This window comes from Salvia miltiorrhiza, chromosome 8 (assembly GCF_028751815.1).
Source record: "Salvia miltiorrhiza cultivar Shanhuang (shh) chromosome 8, IMPLAD_Smil_shh, whole genome shotgun sequence".
Classification (NCBI taxonomy): domain Eukaryota; kingdom Viridiplantae; phylum Streptophyta; class Magnoliopsida; order Lamiales; family Lamiaceae; genus Salvia; species Salvia miltiorrhiza.
This window is the reverse complement of record NC_080394.1, coordinates 6,717,026-6,741,150: the sequence shown is the minus strand read 5'-3', so window position 1 is coordinate 6,741,150 and position 24,125 is coordinate 6,717,026. Positions and strand designations below refer to the sequence as shown.

Here is a 24,125-nt window from a genome sequence, read left to right as displayed (position 1 = left end):
CTAATAAAAACTCTTAACTACTGGAAATTATATCATTTTCGATTAGGATAATAATATCTTTATTGTATGTGAATATTGAGAAATTATCAACGTTATATACACATGAAAACTAAGTTAACCGAATGATATCAAATTAGGATTCACACAACTATTTTAGGAAGTAGTTTTAGGTTTTTCAAGCAATCATTGAGATACTTGAGGAATATTGATGAATTTTATGCATATTTTTTGTGTGGTTAAGAACAAATTTACGCATGCTCAATATATTTAGCAATCATTAATTAAAGTGGTTGTAGGTGATGGCTATGTTTGCCCATATTTTAGTAATATAAACTCTATCCTTCTCCCCTACTTATAATTACATACTTTGATTTGTAAAAATATCAACTATTTTATTTACTAGCTATGTAACATGTGTAGTACAAATATGTAAGAGTAACTAATTAAATCTTATTTAGTCTACATAAATAGATAGCGGTTGTAATTTATATATTTATTTGCATAAAAATATCAACCAGAAGAGTTCAGTGCATATAAAATAGAAGATTAGTCTAAATTAAAGTGTATAAGAAACACGTGAGTTCCTCTATTTTAAGACGTCGTACTTCGTCACCTGTTTTAGTAGCACAACATAGGCTATATATATATATATATATATATATTATAAAATGAGAGTAGTTCAAATGATTCTATATATATATACTCCCTTCGTCCCACTTATAATGATACATTTTTTTTAATTTATCTAATTTAAAATAACACTTTCTAAAAATAAACTTTACACACATTAAATAATTAATGATCAGGTCTATATCTATGTTACACTCTTAACACCTTATTCTTAATCTTCATGCCCAAATTTATTGTGCTATTTAAGGTGGGACGAATGGAATATTATAAAATATGAATCATTTATAATAAAGATCTACGGTGAATTTATGAGGTTGCTAAATAAGTTCATGGTCCAACAGTCGAATCCCCGTATAGGTGCCAGAACTTTTAATTTTTTGAATTAATCATTTTTTACTGAATTCTTATAGTTATAGTATACTTATTTTATAAGAATAAAAATGGGTTGTACATTAATCACTCTCTATAAATATACTTTCAATGCATTGATAATATAATATTAAAAATAAAAATAAAACAATAGTTATATATATATGTATATGCTAAAATAAGTACACTTCTTAAGATATAAAATAAGAATTATTTTTAACCCTTAGATCATCAAGATCTACAGTTGATTCGTAATCATGTTGGATGAATTTATGATACCGAGTTCGAATCCCAAAGGTAGCAAAAATTTATTTTTCACAATTCATATATGTATACAACAAATTCATACGTGTTCTACATAAAATTCATACATTAAAAATTACTCTTATTTTTTATTTTAAAATATGCTATGACGATTAATCCACCCCTACATTGATATTTGAGGAAATTAAAGTGTGTTGAGGCAGTCAAACAACTTGCCTATTTTGAAGACACATCACATTTTGATGTTGAATAATCTCGTAAGTCGTAACCCCACCTAATGTGTGTGCGAGTGTGTACGTGAGAGATATAGAGAGAGAGAGAGAGTTCATAAGAACCAATGCAATAATTTGATAATGAAGGAGCTAGATTCGGTTCTCAGATAAAGGTTGAGTTTATCAGTACTTTTGCATATTGATCAATAATTTATTATTAGATGATGACTGACTAATTACAAAATAAATTATAAGTTTCTTGAAATTCGGAAGAAAAAGTTGATTCTATCATTTATTAGTATCTCCATGTCATATGCGAATAATCCATTATTATGTGCAAGTATTAATAATTAATCTTGGGAATCGGCAGCATCGCTAATAAAGTGAATAAATATTTCAGTAGGCAAATATAGTCCATGCATTCCATCAACTTTATAGCATTTGTAATCCTCTTTTCCTTTTTCTATCTATTTTGCAATTTGAACATTTTCGTTGTAGTTTGACAATAGTTTATATATTTATTCCAACAGTCTATTTACAAGTTTGAAATTTCAAATAATGATATGCCTTGCTGCAAAAATAGGGAAAAACAGTTAGAAGTTCAAAAGTACCTTTGACCGTTTAACCCCAAGGCCCAATATGAAAAAGGACAAAAAGATAACTACTCTACTTCATCCACAAAACATTTTTTTTTTCAAAGTAACGAATACGAATTAAAAAAAAAATTATGTATATTTAGTGAAGTGAAAATTCCACAATTTTAGAAAAATGGTGATAATTAGTTGGTTTAGGATCGCCTGACTAATCCCGCTGGCCCAGACATCTGTCGTCCCTCATTTCACAACGCTCAACAGTTCTAGCTTCGATCAATCGGGATGTCCCGGATAAATTAAACCACACATTACAATTTTTTTATTATTGTTCATTATTTTCTTATGTTATTTACGTCATTTATTTATATCAATTCACTAGTGCCTCTGCCATGTTTGATTCATCCATCGACACGTCCATTGATGTTGTTCAGATGACTCTACTATTACTTGTAATTTTAAGTTATTAGTGTCCGTCGATTCAGATATGACTAATGTTGCTTCTGTAATTGTTAAATTCATCCTTAATATGAATTATGTTTAAGAAAAAAGTAGAAAAATATTTTGTAAACGGGCAAAAAAATAAAATTAAAATGATGTTTTATAAACGGAGAGAGTTAGCTCTGTTAAAAATATAAAACCCAATATAATAATATTAACACCTCTAGCGAGTAAGTACTAAGTTGGCCCTAGTAACTAAAATATCTCTTTCTCATCATTATGGTTCTTTTTCATCACCCTAGTAACTAAAATATCTCTTTCTCATCATTATGGTTCTTTTTCATCACCATTATTAGGGTGATAGTCGGTAACGATCCAGTTAAAATACATATCTTCTTGTTGTCTCAATAAAAAATACGAATCCATAAAATAATACTTTCTTTTAACGCAAAGAATATAAATTATTAAATTTAATGCAAATTTTAACAAAATAATTAATGAATGTGTGTTTAATAGATAAAAAATTTCACCATATAAAAATAAGTGATTGTATTTAAATTGAGTGTGAGACTAGGGATGATTTTTTTTTTTTATAAATGAGAGATGCTTGGAAATTTAAGAAACGAATGTGAGGTTATGATCTAAAAAAGAAATATAATTATATACTCTTTGTGATAGTCAAATAAGACAATTATTACAGACTTCATTCCTCTCATTACAAGTGTCTTGTTTCTTACATGATTATTTAAGAGAAGATTAATTAAATTATTAACTAGTGCGATGTAGTATTAAAAAGGAGATGTGGGCTCCAAAAATTCTCATTTCTAAGCTTAATAGTTTTCATAAAATAAACAGAACATTTAAAGTGAGATAACCCAAAAAAGAAAATAAGACACTTAAAGTGAACAGAGAAATATAAGATAGGCAATTTTAGGCACATTTGAAATTTGTATAAATTTAAGTTTATTTGGTATTTAATTTTATCTTTTTCGTATTTTTCGAACATAATTTCTTGTATGAATCACTTTTGATTATTTAGTTATGATAATTCACAAGAAAATGTACAATAATTATATCTAACGGTTCGCCGCGCCTTCTGCCTATTTGTCTTATTCATTTTTAGCTTAGACATAAATTCATGACTAGAGCTATTCCATAAACTAAAGTAACTTCTAATTATAAGTTTAAAATGAACAAAACATATGAAAATAGACATAACGTAACTTTGTTTAAGGTTGAGTGTGCGAGCGAAACTACACCAAAATTATTGTTTAGTTTGTTGCGGGCAATGTCAAATTAAGGGTGTACGATTTAATTTTAAAATCAAAATCGAGTTTGGGTAAAAAGTTGGGAATCAATATGAATAAGAATGGGGAAAAAAATAGATAACGTTTATTTATGTAACATTTTAATTAACGCATTTGATCGGGATCAATTGTGGCAATTGTGCAATACCAAAAGTATCTACTTATAAATTACCTTACTGAAAATTTAGGGATATCGGTTTTAGAAAAGGAAAATTTTTGATATTAATGATTTCCAATTTCCCAAATTAGTGACTACCCAAGCACGCAAATACCTTAATTTTTTAAGGTATAATATTATCACTCCTTAAAGTGAAAATAAGGAAGGAAAAATGGTGAGTTTCTCTTTTGTGTAAAATGTGGGATAAAAAAAAAGATATTTAAAGGCATAAATTTGTATTATCCCTCCTTTTCCCATCGATCAAAGTGAACGCACCCTTAAGGATAAAACCAAAGATAGAAGAGGAGTTCGGAAGGAAAGTGTAACTCATCTAGATCTATTATCTTGAGCAGTAATAAAAACCGTTGATGAGTCGGTGGTTAACGGTTTGGACTCAAAATCGGTTCGGTGGTTAACGGTTTGGACTCAAAATCGTTGATGAGTCGGCTCGAAATTAAAACCGCAAAAAATAAGGATCAATTACGAGCTAAAATTTGAAAACGAGTAAACTTGTATATTATTATTTTGATAAATCACATTACATAAATAAGTAAAGAAATTTAAAAATCGCACGACGATGGACTCAAAACTAAAACTTCAGTTATTGAGCATTAACAATTTATCGTTAGGTCAACACACACACTTATCATTTAATTTCCGACGCAAAGAAGTGATCGTTCGTAGCTAGGTAGAATTTGTCATACCAAATAATTAACCAGCAAAGTGAGTAAATAAAGAAAAGAAATAGGATGAGGACTATCTTAATTTGGTATTAAAAGATAAAATGGAATTGAACATAACATCTCTTAATTAAATTAATAATCATATAGAAGGGCGAAAAGTGCACGTGATAATGGCTAACTTACTAAAAAGACAGTGTTCATGACTTGTAAGAAACCATCAATTTGAAATAAATACTTTGATTTAATTTATGGTCATATTTCGTGCGTAAGCTAGGTTGGCATTGTGCACATAGTGTAACAATTAATTTAATTTGTTAAAATTTTCGGGTTAAACTTATTTTATTATTAAAATTCCCGTTGAATTTGAGAGACGACGTTCACGATTATTTAAGAAAACATGCATATAAAGTATATGTGGTACTGGTAGATACTAATTCCAATTATGTTTGATAGCTTTATTGGAATAAGCTAATATAGATAAAATTCAAGATATGTATCATGCATAAAGTAAAATTAATAATGTATCTTAGTGTTTGGTAGATCAAGATTAAAATGTAGATAACATGAATCAATTGTTTGGTGATTTAGATTAAAATCTAGATTAAGTAATCAAATTACTCTTCTACCCTTATATAAATTTAAATAAACTTAATTCAAAAAATGCTTTTAAAAGAGTCAAATTAATTCAAAAAATACTTTTAAAAAATACATTGGCAACCCCCAAACCCCCCACACGTGTTTCCAAGTCTCCAAACCCACACCCCCATCCCCAACACGTGTCCCCCCACCCCACCCCACCCCACCCCACCCCCAGCCCTAACCCCCACCAAATCGGAAACCCCATTTGCAAAGAATTACTCCATCTCTCTCTCACTCTCTGTAACACGAAATTCCCTATTTTCAAAGAATTACTCATTACTCCAAGAATTACTCAAATAAAAAAATTTCTCTCGTCCCCTGTTTATTTTCTTCCCATCGAACAGCAGCGGTGAGAATCACCGCCGGCGAGTCTATCCACCTCCTGCCGTAACATCGTTGCATATTATCCACGCTCAGTCAGGCCTCCGCTTGACAAATTCAGCATACGTCAAATTCAGCATATCTTCGTTATACTTCAATTTTTCCGAGGAATTGAAGCGTACCTTGGTTTGATTCAGTTGCTTCCGTCGAATTTTCTGCAAAGATGATCAAAGTTCCCGGTAGCAAGCGCAGAGAATTGGGGGATGCGAATTTGAAAATTTAATGATTGAATTTGAAAAAGTTGAGGGCAATTATGGTAGAAATAAAGTAGTATTAGAATCTGGAAAATGTATCGGAGGGGGGTGGCCGGTTGGGTATTGCTGATACTACAGTGAATTTACACCGGGCCAGCCCTTTTCTCAGGGCCATGTTGGATGTGTTTACAAGAAACCAAACACCCATATAAGCCTATATCCCTTTGCTATCCATCCGTTTTACAACAAATCAAACGCACCCTTAATGTATACACACAAAGAAGGATCATTCGTAGGGATGATTAGAATATATAATATATATGTGATATCATAATATTTTATTTGATAAAAAATAATACGAAATAAATTGTTTTTTATAAATAAAAAATTCAAAAAATGTTATATTAATTTGAGTGATTCTATATACCACCTACGGAGGTGGTATATTTTTTTGATCAGTAAAAAGAAGCTTTTATTGACAGAACAAAAGCATGGCACTAGGGATGCCAATCAAAACAATAAAGAAAGATTGAAACCCTTAGAACACCATGACGAGAAAGGTATTCCCAACCCCAAAACTTTGTAAGCCTCATTCCAACTCCAGAGTCTACCCTTAATCTGTAAAACAAGTCTATCAATATCCCAAACCTTGCCCTGAAATCGGCTTTCGTTTCTACTCTCCCAAAGTAGCCACACTGTTCCCACCCACAACGCTTTGAGTAATCTCCTTTCTTTCTTCCTTTTTCCAGCAGAAATGAAGGAGATGAAGTGTTGTAGGATACCTCTAGGATTCGCCGTTTTGATGTCAAGCCATTGAAAAATCTGGTCCCAAACCGCCGCTGCTTTCGGGCAATGGAGGAACAGGTGTTCCGTCGTCTCCTCACTTGAAATACAGGCGTTGCACCATCTCTCTTCCACACCGATCTGGACATTTCTTCTTCTCAAATTCTCGCATGTTGCCAATCTGTTTCTGAGACATCTCCAAGCAGTCACCTTGGCTTTATGCGGTGTTGGGGCCTCCCACACCTTAGCCATCTCCAAAGGTTGTACTTGTTGCTCCTCACTGGTTGCCGCCAAGAGATCATATGCCTACGAAGGTGGTATATATAATACAAATCTTAATTATAACTATTATTAATTTTAAATAATTTTAATACATTATACCAAACAACATAATATATAATAAAATACATCACAATCAAACATATCACACCATATCCTATATCGCGTTCTAAACGAGCTCAAAGTATAAAAACAACTTGATTTTAGGTTGCTTTCGATTACTTAAATTATATTGGTCCGAAATTATTCGAGACTAAGTAGATTCATGATTATCCAAGATAAATTTTATTGTAAAGAAGGCCAAGACTTATAAGTCCTAATTAATTAGTCATAATTAATTAGTATATGACATTATTTTGAAATTAAATTATGGATCGAGTCTATCTAATCAAATAATATATATTGCGAGACTAAATTTATCTAGTTCGTCAAATCGAAAGACACCTAACTTGATTTGTCTTTGATGCACAATAAATAAATGAAATTGAATTGAGTTAGGTACCACCTATCAAGTATCAACAAATAAATTTAGTCAAATCAAAATTTGACTGAAACAGAACATATAAAATAAAATAAGATAAGTGTATAGTACTATAAGCTAAAAAGATAAAAATAAAAGGCCATTTAAACCCATCATCCATAAGCCCAAACACTAAACAAAGCCCAACTTAATTCAAGATATATTATATAATTTCTATTAGGATTTGAAATTCGGATCTTGTTATTTTTTCCCCAGAAGATACACATGACAAATTTTTAATAAAAGAATATTTAAATTTGATATTGATAACACTCATGTTTTCATACTTTTTAATGTTTATATGATGTCAATTTTATAAGAAATTGAGTGTTGAATAATTATTTTATGCTTAAATTATTTTGTCTTGTGAAATATGATACTTGCTCGCACTTTGATAAATTTTACAGAAATATGGAATTTGAATTTGGACCGTTGGTCTTAATGGAAGTTGTAGATCATCACGATAGGAGTTTGTAGGTGCAAACAAATCACAAATCGGAGTTCGGACGAGAGAGATATGATCGAAACAAGAAAGTCGCACGCAACAGTGAAATAGTGTCCGAAGAGAATTTCCGAATTTTTGGGAATTTTCGGATTTTTTTCAGTATTTTCGAGTTTTGTACTGTATTTATTCCTTGTGCCTATATAGCAAGATTGAAGACTTCAACATTCAAGCTGTTTTCTGAGTTTTATCAATTTTATTTATTTTTATTACTTTCTTATTTATTATGTCTTTGATTTATTTCTTAATGTCTAGCTAGTTTCTTTATCTGATTATATGGTTTGTAATAGTTGATTAGATTTATGTGATTGATTTATTGATATCTTTTTGCCTTGATTCATAATTCAAGTTACTTGATTTCTTGTGAATTATCTGGCCAATAATTTACATGTGTAGCTATTCGGTTTGAGCTAGCGGAGATAACTGTTTAGCTGATTCAGGAATGTGCATGTGTAGCTATTCGATTTGAGATCTAACGGAGATAACTTGTTTAGCGGATTTAGGAATGTGTGATATGATTTTAGCGGATTATCTGACCAATCATATCACACATTCCTGAATCCGCTAAACAGTTATCTTCGGTAGGTCTCAAATCGAATAGCTACACATGCAAATTAATGGCCACATAATCCACAAGAAATCAAGCACCAGAAATTATGATCATAAACTGGAAGACAAAAAGGTATCAATGAATAACAGCTTAAATGTTGAAGTCTTCAATCTTGCAGGAAAAGAAATCTAATCTATGAAAGCATTAAAATCCTAATGGTGTGTTTGTTTTTTATCCCTCTAAGATAACAAAAAATTATGACTTTAAATGTCTAATTTCTTATCTCACATTTTACACAAAAAAGAAGTTCACCATTTTCCCTTTATTATCACACCAAAACTGAGGGATAATATTATTCCTCCTTCAAGTGAAAATAAGGAAGAAAAAAATGGTGAACTTCTCTTTTGTCTAAAATGTGGGATAAGAAATGAGACATTTAAATGCATAAATTTTTGTTATTCCTCCTTTTCCCATCCATCAAAGTGAACGCACCCTAAGTCTAAAACTGAAAAATATGAAAAGAGGTGTCTTCAATCTTGCAAGAAAAGAAATTTAATCTATAAAAGCATTAAAATCCTAAGTCTACAACTGAAAAATATGAAAAGAGGTAAAAAAAAAAAAAGACCTATATATAGGTACAAGGTATAAATACAGTACAAAACTCGAAGATACTGATAAAATTTGAAAATCCCAAAAATTCGAAAATTCCCGTTGGATACTATTCACTGCTGCGCGCGACGCCATATCTCTCTCGTCGAACTCCAATTTGCGATCCGTTTGTGCTCACAAACTTGTATCGAGATGAGCTACAACTTATATTTCAGATTATTTTTTCAAATTCAGACTCAATATTTCTGTAAAAATCACTAAAGTACGAGTAAGTATCATATTTCACAAGATAAAACAATTTAAGCACAAAACAATCATCAAACACTCAATTTCCTATAAAATTGACATTATATGAACACTAAAAATCATGGAAACATTAGTGTTATCAATATACAACAAATATATTGAATCCTATAAATAATCTTACTCCCTCACCGAATCCTCATCCCACTAGAACTCAAATAAATATTTACTCGAGTCACCCTCAACTACAATTCTTCACACTCTCTCTCTCTCTATATGGAGAAATATTGCATTGATTAGGCGTTACAAACTTTGAAATATTATTGTGGTATGGCTTGCAATCACTATGGTTTAAGTAATGGCGATCGGTATATTGATATGTGCGATCGATATGATGCCGATTTGTCTCATGAAGAAGACGATGTTCCATCTTATGACTACTGCGACCACGACCACGACGAATATAATAGTGCTGACGCCACAACCACGGTGATGTTTATAGCCAGGATGTTGCTAAGCTGCTTCTTTGTTTCATGACTAGGACGATGACGATGACGGCCGTTCGGCTCCGACTCACTTGAATCATGCAGAGAGAGAGAGAGAGAGAGAGAGAGAGAGCTAATTTGGCTTTTATGTAATTCTAAATTTTTTCTTCAGTTATGACTTGATTAGTTTATAATTTGTATGTTTTATTAGTTAATACTGATCTCAAATACAAACGCAAGTAACTTATTTTCATGTGTACGTCCAGCGGGCTGGGATGCTAAAATCGACAAATTTCAACAAAATATTAAATAATAAAATCGCAAAAAATAAAAAATGGGTGGGGAAAAGAATACAATGAAATTAACATGTTCCAACTCTTCTCAATATCATAACAATACATATCTCATGTTACATATAACTAATTTCCATGGCTACAAACACATACACATTCGTCGTTGGGAGACAACAAACAAATGTGTGTTACTAACAGCTACATTTTCCGACAGCAAAACTAGGAAAAGCTAAGCTAACATTTGCCTAACAAATTGCTGTTAGTACCCAAAGAATATACGTTCTCGTTTTAATTTCCTCATCATTATATATATCGCCTTATCACAATCTCACTATAGAAAGCACTCATACACCGTTGCAGAGTAGAAACTAGCGATCCTTCTTTGCAAAACGGCCCTTTATTCTCATCCTACTTTCTGCTCGAACTTTCCTTGATTCGTATCTCACATGCTTGTCGTACCTGTCACACAACAATTCCCAAATCTTGGATGAGCATACATACATGTAAGAAGCTCAAGTTATACCAGATTCAACCATCATATCACATGTTTGAAATTTTACCTCCTAGTTTTCTTCTTCTCTTTGTAGCGCGATAGTGCAGAGTCTCGTTCTTGGCTGTTGAGTTCACGCGCTGCAGCAGTAGGAAGCAGTTGAAAGGCCTTGGAATCGGCAGGAACAAACGCTTGAATCTCTTGGAAACCGGCATCTGAATCCTTGTCCGGCACCAAATGGCTCATCTCACTGAAATCACCAAAATATGTGGAAGGAAAGCCTTCATCTTGAACCCCTCCACCGAAACACCAATCTACATTACTATCCTGCAAATGGAGAAACAAAACTTGTTAATTTCTTTCTCTCTTCATACTCAAACAATCGTGTGTTTTGGAAGGAAGATGATCATGGATGAAGAACGTTGCAATCGAAATGGGACATACATCAAGAATACGTACTTATAGTAAATATAGTATGATCGATTCTAACCAAGTCATAACCTCATAAGAAGGAAGTTGTACCGGTTCCTCTTTATGTTGGAGGCAAGGACTTGCCTTCACACATTTTGCAGTTACTTGTGGTTGATTGTTTTCAACAAAATCTTCAAGGGAGCCACTGTAGTTTGGATCCTTTTTTGCCATCTTGTGAAGTTGGAAAAATATTTCTTCTTTGTGTTTACCACATGATGCATTTCGATTCTGATACAATCACAACATTCAAAAGGTTAATCCCAATCTGTTATTCAGAAGAAGAGATCACAATCCAAGAATGATAAATATCATTCAACAAGCAGAAAAATTTGGTATTCAATCTGTTACAAGATAATTATTCACACCAAAGCAAAGATAACTGCACGTATAAACCTCGACCACTAATGCAACAAGACAGAGACCATCATCACTCATCAGCACCATTCCAAGTCTCCTACCAAATCAATCAAGCGGCTAAAAAGAACTATAAACCTTCAACCCTATATCGTGAAATGAATCTACAGCAGATTTATGCGTATAGACGTCACAATGTGTGTATACAAACTTCAGAAATCAAGGAGAAGAAAAGAAAAAAAAAAAACAGAGAAGCAAAACCTTAGGCAAAGGGGGCACGCCGGTAGCCTGAAAAGCAGGGGCAGAATGATCATAATCATTGGCGACGATCAAATCATCGAGGCTGACGACGGACGGAGTCTCCCACACCAACATATCCAAAAACTCCTCATCGTTCCCGCCGCCGAGATCCAATGATTTCTTCCCCAAATCCTGCAACCCTAAAAACCCGAGCAGCTCGGTGACGGAAGGACAGCCGGTGAACCCCTCCAGCGGCCGGCGGTCGTGGATCGACCCGAAGCTGTTGTGGATCTCCCAATCGCAGTTCTGGCAGAGCACCGCCGATTCGGTGCAGCAGAAGATCGACGAGGGCGAGGAACTGCACGAATTGCACAGGAGCGAGCGGTTGTGCTTCTTGAAGAGCGGATTCGTGGAGTGCACCTCGCGATCGCAGCTGAAGCAGAGCTTCGCCGAGTCCGCGCGGCAGTAGAGCAGCGCCTTCGACTCGTTGCAGAAATCGCAGAGACGGTCGCTTTGATCCCTAGAAACAGAATTGTGCATATCAAGCTCTGCTTCACTCATGGCGTTAAATAATTATAATATCTCGCCTCTTTTTCTTTATCGTTGGATTTTACGAGAGAAAGTGGAAGATCTCTAGGAATGATTGACGTGCTGCAAACTCTCTGCAGAAAATTTTGAGGATTGAAGCAGTGGGATTTTGAGCGTGTGTGAGAGTGAGGAAGATGGTAAAACGAAAAGCAAAACCTTATCGCTATTCACGTGTCATAATATCTACGTATAAATTGTGAGAGGGAAGAAGCAGATGAATTCTAGGAAAACTGTATTTTTTTAATTTATTTTTTCGTTACTGTGATTGGTTAATTTGTTTAATATTAACTGAAAATGTTGGGTTTGGTAGATGGTTTCTATATTTGGAAATATATTTTGAGGTTCTGTTATGTTATGTAAGATATTTAGATTGTGTACAACTTGTGAATAAAATATCTAGATACCTTACAAATAGTCCATGGTTGTGAATATATCAATATTTTATAGCTCACTTTTCAGAAACACTATTACATTGTTTTAATTTAGTGGCAATACATAAATTAGTCACAATTGATAACAAAGATGTTTTTATAACCATTATGATTAAAAAAAAAAGGGTATGTTTCTAACCATTTTTTTTGTGTCAGCATTAGTTTTGAAATCATAACCTTTGATATTATGATCATAATTAATTAATTAATTAATTAAGTTAGTCATTAAATATTTGAAGACAGTACTTAAAGTAACAAAAAAGGCAAATCGATCCAAAAGAATATCACAGCGTAAGCAATATCGATCGAAGACAACAAAAAAAATAATGATTTTTTTAATAAAATCAGAAAAAAAAAGAATTTTTGTTACCACGTAGGTTTTAATTAATTGACTGAAAAGTTGAATTAAATTTTTGAATGAAACAAAATGCAAATGTAGTATTTGTTTTTTAAATAAATTAAAATTTCGTAATCAAACAAAATAACATAATTTAACAACATTTTAAAATAATTAATCCCCATCTTCAAATAAAGAACTTGTTCATTTCTTCTTGCTTACACTAGGGGATTTGTGAGTTTAAATGAAAAACGGTACTTAGTTAATTGAGCACGATTTGATCCTATGTAGTCATAGTTCGAAGATTTTTTTAAAAAAAAATTATTTAATGTTTTTTAGTTATTGCATTTTAAAAAAATTAACGTAATGTTGAATTTTAATAAAATTTATATTGTTAAATTAATGTTTAATTTAATTTAAAAATAATTTAAAATAAAGATAAATTAATAAAATTAGAGAGCTAGCATTACTATGAGGAAATGACTCTTAAGTGGTGACTGGTGAGGATCACCTAAGAGCCTCGTTAAGGGCTGATTGCTCATTGCTACGGATGCTTTTAGAAAGAAAAAAAAGTAAATGAGTTCTCAAAACTGATATAATAATGGTGTAATATTTTATAAAATGAAATTGTGACTTATTGTTGGATGCATCCTCCATGACTTGAATAATATTCGAAACAATATCTTTATGCCACTTGAAAATTAGCAGGCAAATAGCAAACAAAGTTAAAATACGAGGCATTCCGATCATGGGGGGTCGTCATACGGGCAAATAGCAAAACAATAATCACAATGAATCCTAGTTATGATGTAGCAGTATCTTAGTCTATTATACTCCCTTCGTCTATGAAAAAACTTCCTAGGAGAAAGTAAAACGAGTTTTAAGAAAAAGATTATTGAGTGTATTAAGAGTGGAGAAAAAGTTGTTGAGTGTATTAAGAGTTGTGAAAATATGTTATAATTAATATTGAGAGTTATGAAAAAGTGAAAAATAAATAATTATAAATAGTGGGGTATAGTCCAAAAATAGATAGGAAGTTTTTTTATGGACGTCTCAAAAAGAAAAGATAGGAAATTTTTTCTTGGAGGGAGGGAGTATGTTGCAGTACTTATTATCGAGTTATCACAAACCTAATAAGTAATAACGGCTAATTAATCGATCTTTGAAAGTCGTATGCGGTATGCTTACGTTGTTACAGTTTTTGTTACCGAGTCATCACAAACTCAATAACGGCTAATTAATCGATCTTTGAAAGTCTTATGCTTTGAAGATGTATACATAAGATGAGAGATATAGCAAATATAGAAATTTTACATCGAAACTCTCGTGAGAGATAATAGGATGTATGACATGTTTACGTAGTTGGTGTGTTGGTGATGATGTCAATCGCCACAATCGCATTCCAAGGCAAGGTTAGCTAGCTACAAGCTAAATCGATAGAGAAATGAATTATTAAACATTATATTTGACTTTTGACCATTTGCCTTTTCTTGTTCTCCAAGTTTGAAATTATGAATAAAGTACATTTATTTATCAATAAAATCTTGTTTTATTTACTATACATTCAATTTTAATAAATGCTAGTACCATATGTCGGTATACAATTAAGTATATGAGGATAGAAAAATATATAGCAATTCAGCCTCTATCAAAAATAACAATTTTTATTGATAGCAAATTTTATGACAATCAAAGATCATTTTTTTTTATTCGATGCCCCCCCTCCCCCACCACACCAATGTAATATAGTAGTATTATTTTGAATACATGTTTATCTTTGTAATTTTTTCAATTTCAAACCTATTATATCTTATTATTAATATTCCTATACATGTATTAGGGCTAAAACTTTAAAATATATACTATCTATTTGGGGAAATCTTTATTATTAATACTATCTATTTGGGGAAATCTTATTATTAATACTATCTATTTGGGGAAATCTTTATTATTTGGGGAATATATATCTTATTATTAATATTCCTATACATGTATTATTAATACTATCTCTTCTAGATGATTAGATTTGGGGAAATCTTTATCTCGTTTCCAAAGTTTATGAATGAATGTTTATTCATGATTTGTTCCTGGTCTTACTTATGAAATTTAACCATATAATAATAACATATAAACTAGACAACATATGGATAGAATCTTGAAAATGAAATAAAATAGATTGATTCGTCTTTTTTATTACTCCCACCGTCCCAGCTTTTAGTATCCAACTTTCCTTTTTTGGCCGTCCCACATTTTGGTATCCATTTCTATTTTTAGTAAAAGTAGGTGGAGCTCTTACTCTACTATAATTATTTTAACTCTCACATAAAAGGTGGGACCCTTATTCCACTTACAACACATCAATCACTTTATTAAAATGCGTGCCATTTTCAACTGGATACCAAAAGCCGGGACGGATGGAGTACAATCTAATAATAGTAGTGATTAATTACTACACAAGCTTGTAATGATTTTATTGGCACACGCAAAGAGTTAACTATCGGACTTTTCTTTGGACTCAACATGTCTGAAATATCAGTAACAGGTCATTTTCCAGCAGAGATATTTATTTGTGTTTGAAATTACCAGAAGACTAAAGAATTTATGTCTGGAACCTGCTAGGAATTGTATATAATCCCATATTAAGACAAAAAAAAAAAAGATAGATAGATAGATAAATAAAAATAAATGTATTTTGAAACGTTTGTCGTAGGATTTAATTGATAAAAAAAGAGACTTCATATAAGGAATCTTGGATGATGCAAAAAAATATACAGATACAATGGATCTTGGATTATAGGAACTTTATATTGGAATAGGTATACGAGAAACTGCAATTTGAGTCACTATTAACATTTAACAATATTTAGGGAGAAAATAGTTTGCCACTCAAACTATGATAATCGAACTCTATTTACGTCCCAATGGAAAAAAGTTGCAAACAGTTGAAAAAATAAGAAAAGATGAACACAAAATAAAATAATATCCTTAATATTTCCGACAAGAATGCAATGTCCATCCAAGGCAAAATACATACATACATAAGGTAAAAGTAGGCAGAAAAAAATAATGGTAATCATTCTTATCAATATGAATATGATAGCATGTTAACCGCAAGCATCAAGAATTTTCCAGATTAATGCGCGTTGCATATGATATGATAGCATGTTAACCACCAACTGAAAAAGACGCAGAATAGTTGGTAAACATCGCAACGATGGATCAAAATCCCCATGAAGAAGTAATAATTTTGCTAATCCAGCGAAAAATATGCTCGGCGTGACTGAGCTATGTTTGCCGATTCTCCCCACTTGTTATCACGCGTGTATTGTAGGAATTACAGTGTTGGCACTTGTGGCCAAATATGTGGAAGAACGTCTTGCTGGTATTGTTGCAATCGTTGCAGAGATTTTCAACCTGCATAGTTGCATTTACGTTGGTATCTAATTCTATTAAGTACACAATGCAAGAATGAAAAGAAGAAACTCTGTATATGCACAAGTTCGATTGAGACGGAAATCAACCTGATTGATATCAATTATCTTCCACACAATGTAACATAAGACAATGTCATTAAGAAGTGGACGATGAACTTACTTCATAGCAGTATTCCTCAGGCATTGCAGTCGCTGCAATCTACCAGAACGTCAAATTCAAATATCAAATATCATATCAGGTATCTAAAGAATAATAATTTAAAGGAGAGAATATTTGGCCAGATATTGTTCATGCCACAATTCTAGATGCTTAGTAGTTAGCATAGGTATCTTCAAAATGTAAGAAAAGAGAAGTGGATAGAATAAAGGTTTCAAGAATCTCCGAATAAATCAGGATCTCTGCAAACCAGAATGGACGAATTTGTAGAGATATGATTCAGAACTGTAAATTAAATTTGCTCAACAAGTTACAGCTCCATATGAAATCTTTGAAAGACCAGAAGCCAACTTTTCTAGAAAAATAAATATCTGATAACTAAATGCTCGACTCAATGCTTAGGAATTTCAGGGTGACACCGACAGGTGGGGACCATTATTATCATTATCATGATAACAATATTGTATCCATGCCATGTTTTATTCTACAAAATACTCGCAGGAGCTATATTTTAAGAATTTAAGCCATAACTGAACACCAAGAATAAGCCACAGATAACCAGGTGTTCAACTACCACTTTAATCAGAAATTTGATATTCAAGGGTATATTTGGAGTTCACAAGGCATCCCGGTGCAATGCAGTGAAGGAAAAAACATGATTGTGATCATGACAGTAATAAATGGCATTGATGAAAGAGAGCAAGAAACTAATAGGCATGCAACAGTCTAACTTGCTGTGAAGAAATGCCCTGCGAATTTGTACATGAAACTTAAGGAAGACCATCTAGAATCACGAAGTAACTATTTAACATGATTCCTTGAAAACAACGAAAGTGGAAGAACCAGAATCAGGATCTTTCATACAATGGCATGGAAGTAACTATCTAGCATCATTCCATGAAAACTATGGAAGTGGAAGAACCAGAGTTGGGATCTTTCATATAATGGCATGAAGAAGGAATGCATTCTTAGTAATAAAGTAAAATTACAAATTTACAAAAGCAAGAGAATATGCATAAAGCTGCAAGCAGAAAAGGTATGTTACAAAATACCTCCTCATCTAATCTTTCCCAACTACTAGACATATTGAACACCGACTTGGAACAGATTGGACAACGATACCTGTAAAATATTTAGGATATAAAGTTTAAAAGGTAATTTGAGACAACAGAGACAAGAAAGATCCAAATGATATAGAAATAAGTGAAGAGAAGAGACACAGATGTCAGACGTACTGGTTTTGGTTGAACAACTCGTTATAACACTCTGCATGCATTGTGTGCCCGCATTTCATAATTGTAGTCTGTTGGGTTGAGTCGAAAAGAAACTGCATGAAAGAGACAAGATTATTTACCCAAGGGCATAAGACCACATTGATATTAGTATTAAGGAGTAATGTACTAAACCTCATAACAGATAGGACAGTGGTTCTTCATTGAGTTCTCTACACATTTGTGATTATTACGTAAACCAACAGAATAGCAAGATCCTGTGCAGAGAGAAGATAGTTAAGATGTGTTCTAAGCCATATACACGACCGACATTAAAGAAAAAGTGGGATAATAGACACATTCCCAGGTAGGAAATTAGGAGGAAAACATGCATTTTACTGTTTCAGTCAAATTATAAAGATATTTTATCTTTGAGTGCTTTAGATAGAGCCATAAATTGCACTTAATGAAAATGGAAAGTAATTCATTGGGCACATGAATATGCATCACAAGAACAGGCCAACCAAAAAAAAAAAAACAGGGAAACTACTTACCACACTTGCTGCAATGAAAGAAGTTTTCGCGACCGCCAACTCTGGGAATATCGATTGCATCAAAGAAAGAATATTAATAAAATAAATAATTGCAATGTAAAATCACTAATTGAGTTCTCTTACCTACAAATGCCACAGTCATTGCAATGAAACTGCTCTTTACTGGTCTGTCACATTAACAAGCTACCCATGTTACTAAATAAACAACAGAAATAAATACTATCCCCGGTTCAAAGAGCATCTGCTTCACTCTTTCTTTAAAAATAATTAATCTTCTGCTAAGCAAGTTTTGTATTGTCACCAAAGTAAACAAGAGCAATGTATTACATCATCATCATAGAATTTGCATATGTTGCAGAAGTATTCACCAAATTTGACGCCACAATTGGAACAGAGATTGGACACCTGCAGAGGAAGAAACAACCCAACTCATAGCCATAACAATCAAAAGGATGTTCAAAACGACAAAAAAGCACAAAACACAGAGGATAATATGACAGACAAACCTGTTGTTCAGTATTACATATTGCACAAACAACCTAATATCATAAAAAAAACACTTAATCAACCATAATTGGCAGGAAAAAAGCTTAAAATATCAACAAACATACAAAGAAGTGAAAAGGGAAGTGACTTATACTTGCTTAACTTCATGGCGAACGATCTCGTGTCTATCTTTCGGGTTGCTCAAAGTACTCTACACAAAGTTCCACATGTATCAACCATATAAAACCCCCAGAAAATTCAGATATAATTCAAATCTTAAAAAAAAATCTCCATCTCTTTCTCTCTCGTAGCGCGGGGCGCGCACACACACACACAAGCTAACCGTGGCTTCGTTGTGACAGTGACGGCACGTAAAAATCTGATCGCAACAAGGCGCTCTCAGCTTGCATCTTCTCCTGTAATGCTCGCACCTAAACACCACATTTGGTAAACAGAATTGAACATGTCAGATAGAAAAAGGAAAACTTGCACCAAAATGTAACAAAAATTGGAAGAAGGAAACAAACCCGTGCTGCAATGCCCCGGAATCTTCAGCTGCAGAATTCGCTCCTAGGGTTTCCATCGTCGGGCTGATTGAAAAAAAATAAAAAAGATATTTCTGCCACCACAAAAAAATTCAATCAAAAAATCTCACGGCGGCCGCGGCAATGTTGCGCCACGCCGATAAATTAAAGCAGCTAGAAGCCACAAGAAATCTCAGCCACCAATTGAAAACTGAAGCTGGAAATCTCACGGCGGCAGTGGCGATTTTGCGGGGACGGAATGCGCCGGTGTTTTTAGCTAAAAGCGCTCGTTGTTGGTCGAATTTTGCTTTACTCGAATGCGACTATTATTAAAGAAGTAATAACTTGGACGATTGGAGAAAGAGTAGTCATTAACCCCTAAATAGCAAATAACCTTTAAAATTCATTTATTATTATATATATTACATTCGTTGATTGATGGTTACCTATGTAAATTATTTCATGAAATGTTGCCGCAAGTTAGATTAAGGAATTGAGATAGGAGTCGTGTTAACTATAAAAAAACTGTCAAATCGAAATCCCACGTGTATGTATATAAACTCAACATAATTATAAGTAGTTCAAAGTTTATCTATAACTCATAGTATAATAATTTAGTAATTTGGGTTACAGCTGGTTGACAATATGCATAAAAATTTTAGTCTTAAATAAGAAGTTAAAATGAATTCACATAAAAAAAAAAAAAAATCCCAGTAAATCTCCAAATACAAAAAAATACAATGATCTTCATGATACAATTGACTGTGCAACTATGAGCACTTTCCACAATGTTTCAAATTTCACAATACATCAAACTGATTATATCCAAAACTCTAAAATCAGCCTTGTTTATATTGGAATCCAGCTTCAGCCGCTGCGCCTCCAAACCTCTCATTTTCTGCAATCAGTTTTTATTAAAAAAAGATTAGAATAAAGTAGTAAAATATCTTCACTTGAGCATTTTGGGAAATAAGCCTCTTATCTATTGTAAGTAGAAATCATTTGAAATAATTGCTAGAATTATGATTTATTTTATCGTTAATTCGTTGGTTTTACTTACTTTCTAGAACCTAGATTTATATACTTTAATTTATCGCTTCATTTATCTATTTTCTTCAATTTCACATTAGTTATTAAGATGATGAGTAGCAGATCCAACTCTTGTGTAAAATGCAGTAAAATGCATAAGATTTATTACTTTTTATATATGTAACATGAGTGAATGACTTGCTTAGCTTTCTTTAAGAGATACGACTTGGGTGACCTTCCAACTCGTACGATTGCTGAGTGACTTTAGGTGCATTTCAATCTAAACAGAAGCACCATCATTAAAGTATCACAAAATGTCACAAGCATGACTGCAACCTTATAACCTTTGATATGGTTTTATCACTCTTTACATACCACCAAGACTGAGGCTGCACCATACAAAATCGAGGTGGAAATACTGTCTGACTTCGCCTCGGCAACAAGAAGCTCAAGTCCCTTTGAGAGGCTCTAAAGGATGGTGCACGAGCATGAATGCTGATCTTGCTTCTTACCTGCATTATGCCAAAAGCATAGAGACAAATGAATTGTCACTCGACTAGAGGTTCAGCTCAGAGAATTCAAAGGAACAACATACTATGGCTGTACAGGAGGAGGAAAGGTAATAGAGGAAAATTGCCAATCCCCAGCACTAGAGGAGAACCAGTCTTCTATGTTGCAAGGCTTTGAGTGTTCTAATAAATCATAATGATGACTTTTCACCATCATATGCACATTTGTCAAATGGATGGATAATTTCCCACTGAATTCATAATATAAGGTCATTAAGATGGAACATAAATGGATTGCACAAAGAGTTTCTTTCTTTTGCTCTTTTATGTCAAACTTAGAGGAGTTTATGTAGGATTTTCTATGAGCTCTTGCATTCCTAGTTAGGAGGGCACTCTGATTCGGTGAAGCCTGAGACGGTCGTGTGAACATGAACTTGGGGACCAGAAAGCCAATTTATGGGTTACTTACTTACTTCCATTGGACAGCCATTAGTAAATATGTTGGTAGCATGTCTTACATATCAACAAACAATACTTTTGCAAGTTCCCAATACAAGAGGGCAAAGCAAATAATGAGTTTCCATCATTTATATAAAGAAACCAACATGAATCATGTGGATTTATGCCTCTATGGCTTCATGAGGAAATGTAATTCAGTTGCTAAAGTTTAGTTAACGGGAGGAATTCAGGAGCAAATATTCAAGATTAATATGCCGAAAAGGAATTCAGCTTTTCATCTCACAAAATCATAGCAGGTTATAAGTATTAATCAACCTCAGATCACATTGATACTAGGTAAGTTAACACAGCAAGAAAAGGGACATATCATTCACAAACTAAACAAAACATCAGTAAAGCATATACCTGACTTCTGTTCAGCAACTGAAGGCTGTACAACCACATGCATTGTAATAACTTCACCTGTAAGGTTGCCGACACATAAACCAGAGTCAGCAAGTCTCTGCCCATTCTCTAAAACTTTTCCAGCATGTATCAGTTTCATATCGCTCACTGACTTTGGCACAACTGATTTATCTATAGATGCAGATGGGCCACAGCTCAGTCAAAGCTTCAAAACAAATTCACAAAGTATTCGAAAAAAATATTACAACAGTTAACATCATTTAAAATTTTCAGTTATACAGAAGCATAGTGGACAAAGAAGATAAGCTAAACTAGAGTTATCCTACAGTATTCCACCCATTTCTAAATTCCCAGGTATTCTCCAACAAATTTTTAGTAGTGCAAGTCTTTAATGTTACCACTTGCCAATGAAGTATTTGTCCAATGAATAAGAAGTTACATGCATTACTAAATGCAATTCCAGAAAATGTACATTTGCCCAAAAAAATTGGAACACAACAGCAAGTTTACACATGGAAAAAAAAAACCCATTGGAGATCTAAGTTGGTGACTAACTACATCCAATACAGTCTCAGAAAAAACTTTACCAAAGACATTTTCAGTCCCATAAGTAATCAAGAAGGAATTTGTTCACCTTGAGGCCACTCAGAAAGAAGTTTTTGTTTAAGTGTAGCAGCGGTGATGGAAGAAAAGTATGTCCCGTGACCTATATCTGTCCCATCAAATATTCTGAATTTCAGTTGAAGGCTCTCACTTCCTTCAGTTGTAGTAGCCATCCTCTACTATACTTGTGGAAGTCCGGCTCGGAGCAAGAAATCTACGAGTAACAGAATTCAAGTTAGAAAATCTCGCCTTGCAAATAGGTGAAACATCCATCCATTCCATGCCTTACAAACAATGATAAAGACAAGTTGCATAAGTATCCAATAAAACTAATCTTGAAACAAATAAAATACCAGATTCAACACACCTTCCTCAATCTAGATAAATCTTCAAGAAAACACAATAGAAACTGTACATTCGAATCACCATCCAGTTGACTGAGTAACCACTTCATATGATCCAAAACCTTCAATTATCGCAGGAAACCTCAAAAGAAGTCCCTGCATCTAACACACGTCAATACGCTGCATTCAAAGATTTTCCATCACAACATTCATTGAAACAAGTAATCCGATCAACTATACTGAACTGAAAACTAAATTTTAGTACTCCTTTCTGAACAATAATAACAAGAAAATGAGCATTCACATGAAAACAATTTCATAAATGAGAAAATATCGCCAGATTGTATATCTAGACAACAAAACCTACTTACATATTCTTCTATCATCACATCTAGGAAAATATTACGCAGCATTGAAGTCAGATGTCCAAAATAAAATTTCTAAACATTCTGTAGTCACCACGTAGTACAAAATCCTTTTGGACTTCTACAGAAGCTATGACACCAAAAAATAAAAAATACTAAAAAATAAGTCAGAGATCTAGAATAACAAAAGCTGATAAACAAAAACACAATAAAATAAGTGGAATAAGGGAACCCAGTTCCTCCACTACTTTCTCCTCTTTTCCACCGCTTAAATGATACGAACCAGTAAAACAACAAACACCTAAAAAAAAACTAAAAGAGAAAGGGGGCATGAAAAGAAACCTGATCAAGACGCCATATATACGAATACCAATCAGGGGCGGAGACAAAATTTCGCGCGGCCGAGAGAGCTGCTCCGCCTCCGCCGGTAAAAATAAATAAAAGAATAAGATGTGAATAGTCGTCGAGAATGTGAGCTCCGTAGAGAGAGACGATTCGGTGGCGTTTTCACGCTTTTCTTTCTCTTGTAGCAGTAGTAGTATCTTTTAGGAGTGAGGGAGTCAAAATTTTCTTTTATTCCCTTTCTAAGAAAAATACGATGCGCTCTTGCTCCAAACAAACAAAAAAAAAATACGATGCACTGAAAAAATTAAATTTTTTCTAAATAAAATTAAACGGCACACACATTTCATAATTATTACTTTCTCAATTCACGAAAAGTGGAATTACTTACATGGTTATTGATTTTCAGTAAGTGATAATAACTCTCAGTTTTCTCTAAAAAATTATATTAATTAATCATTGATATTTTTTTGGGTTTGAGTTGAGAAATAAGAAATTGAGAGAAAAAAGAAATCCAAATGATTTTAAGCAAGAAAGAATACAAAACAACTTCATTTATCGCTTAAAAATCAACTACGTTTGTCCTAAAATTATAAAATATTCACAAAAATAATTCAAAGTAGCAACCATGAAATATTGGTCCAAACATGTATGCTAAGTT

The 24,125-nt window shown here is 33.0% G+C and overlaps 4 protein-coding genes across 12 annotated transcripts; all 4 read right to left on the bottom strand.

The window, feature by feature from the left end:
• Window positions 1-6,377: 6,377 nt before the first annotated feature.
• On the bottom strand, window positions 6,378-6,902 carry LOC130997999 (uncharacterized). The gene has a single exon (XM_057923437.1). The coding sequence runs from the start codon at window positions 6,900-6,902 to the stop codon at window positions 6,378-6,380; it is 525 nt and encodes a 174-aa protein (XP_057779420.1).
• Window positions 6,903-10,194: 3,292 nt separating this feature from the next.
• LOC131000498 (zinc finger protein CONSTANS-LIKE 13) lies at window positions 10,195-12,599 on the bottom strand. Of its 3 annotated transcripts, none has more exons than XM_057926427.1 (4): window positions 11,708-12,599; window positions 11,144-11,320; window positions 10,692-10,948; window positions 10,195-10,590 (listed from the first exon to the last, which is right to left on the bottom strand). In XM_057926427.1, exons 1-4 carry the CDS (start codon window positions 12,245-12,247, stop codon window positions 10,500-10,502), a joined length of 1,065 nt encoding a protein of 354 aa, XP_057782410.1. In that variant the 5' UTR covers window positions 12,248-12,599; the 3' UTR covers window positions 10,195-10,499. The 3 variants fall into 3 exon arrangements, with proteins under 3 accessions (XP_057782410.1, XP_057782409.1, XP_057782411.1); XM_057926426.1 differs by having other exon boundaries at window positions 11,123-11,320; window positions 11,708-12,498; XM_057926428.1 differs by having other exon boundaries at window positions 11,177-11,320; window positions 11,708-12,498.
• Window positions 12,600-16,014: 3,415 nt separating this feature from the next.
• Window positions 16,015-19,948, bottom strand: LOC131000496 (E3 ubiquitin-protein ligase MIEL1-like). Of its 5 annotated transcripts, none has more exons than XM_057926422.1 (13): window positions 19,639-19,840; window positions 19,412-19,503; window positions 19,228-19,315; window positions 19,039-19,095; window positions 18,905-18,937; window positions 18,726-18,803; window positions 18,522-18,565; window positions 18,399-18,439; window positions 18,040-18,122; window positions 17,869-17,960; window positions 17,686-17,755; window positions 16,637-16,668; window positions 16,015-16,456 (listed from the first exon to the last, which is right to left on the bottom strand). In XM_057926422.1, exons 2-13 carry the CDS (start codon window positions 19,465-19,467, stop codon window positions 16,357-16,359), a joined length of 774 nt encoding a protein of 257 aa, XP_057782405.1. In that variant the 5' UTR covers window positions 19,468-19,503; window positions 19,639-19,840; the 3' UTR covers window positions 16,015-16,356. The 5 variants fall into 5 exon arrangements, 4 of the variants coding, with proteins under 4 accessions (XP_057782405.1, XP_057782401.1, XP_057782402.1 ...); XM_057926418.1 differs by having other exon boundaries at window positions 16,637-16,675; window positions 19,639-19,836; XM_057926419.1 differs by having other exon boundaries at window positions 16,637-16,675; window positions 19,607-19,826.
• A 138-nt stretch (window positions 19,949-20,086) lies between these two features.
• LOC131000497 (membrane-anchored ubiquitin-fold protein 3-like) lies at window positions 20,087-23,748 on the bottom strand. 3 transcript variants are annotated; one of them, XR_009093748.1, is made up of 6 exons: window positions 23,465-23,680; window positions 22,781-22,913; window positions 22,445-22,627; window positions 21,811-21,981; window positions 20,838-20,949; window positions 20,584-20,717 (listed from the first exon to the last, which is right to left on the bottom strand). XR_009093748.1 is itself a non-coding variant. In XM_057926424.1 (5 exons), exons 3-5 carry the CDS (start codon window positions 22,584-22,586, stop codon window positions 20,906-20,908), a joined length of 357 nt encoding a protein of 118 aa, XP_057782407.1. In that variant the 5' UTR covers window positions 22,587-22,627; window positions 22,781-22,913; window positions 23,465-23,748; the 3' UTR covers window positions 20,087-20,905. The 3 variants fall into 3 exon arrangements, 2 of the variants coding, with proteins under 2 accessions (XP_057782407.1, XP_057782408.1); XM_057926424.1 differs by having other exon boundaries at window positions 20,087-20,949; window positions 23,465-23,748; XM_057926425.1 differs by lacking the exon at window positions 23,465-23,680 and adding an exon at window positions 23,129-23,368 and having other exon boundaries at window positions 20,087-20,949.
• Between the last annotated feature and the right edge of the window lie 377 nt (window positions 23,749-24,125).

Bases quoted from the DNA above. Each gene is read 5' to 3' on its own strand.
- LOC130997999 (XM_057923437.1), bottom strand. From the start codon at position 6,902: ATGGCTAAGGTGTGGGAGGCCCCAACACCGCATAAAGCCAAGGTGACT.
- LOC131000498 (XM_057926426.1), bottom strand. From the start codon at position 12,247: ATGAGTGAAGCAGAGCTTGATATGCACAATTCTGTTTCTAGGGATCAA. The intron at 11,321-11,707 runs GTTTTGCTTCTC...TGATTGTATCAG, and splicing joins GCGTGCCCCCTTTGCCTAAG to AATCGAAATGCATCATGTGG. The intron at 10,949-11,122 runs GTTATGACTTGG...CTCCATTTGCAG, and splicing joins TACAACTTCCTTCTTATGAG to GATAGTAATGTAGATTGGTG.
- LOC131000496 (XM_057926418.1), bottom strand. From the start codon at position 19,467: ATGGAAACCCTAGGAGCGAATTCTGCAGCTGAAGATTCCGGGGCATTG. The intron at 18,440-18,521 runs GTAAGAGAACTC...CGATATTCCCAG, and splicing joins AATGACTGTGGCATTTGTAG to AGTTGGCGGTCGCGAAAACT. The intron at 17,961-18,039 runs GTTTAGTACATT...TCTTTCATGCAG, and splicing joins ACTGTCCTATCTGTTATGAG to TTTCTTTTCGACTCAACCCA.
- LOC131000497 (XM_057926424.1), bottom strand. From the start codon at position 22,586: ATGGCTACTACAACTGAAGGAAGTGAGAGCCTTCAACTGAAATTCAGA. The intron at 21,982-22,444 runs GTGAACAAATTC...CTGCATCTATAG, and splicing joins TCTTTCTGAGTGGCCTCAAG to ATAAATCAGTTGTGCCAAAG. The intron at 20,950-21,810 runs GTATATGCTTTA...GGCATAATGCAG, and splicing joins AGTTGCTGAACAGAAGTCAG to GTAAGAAGCAAGATCAGCAT.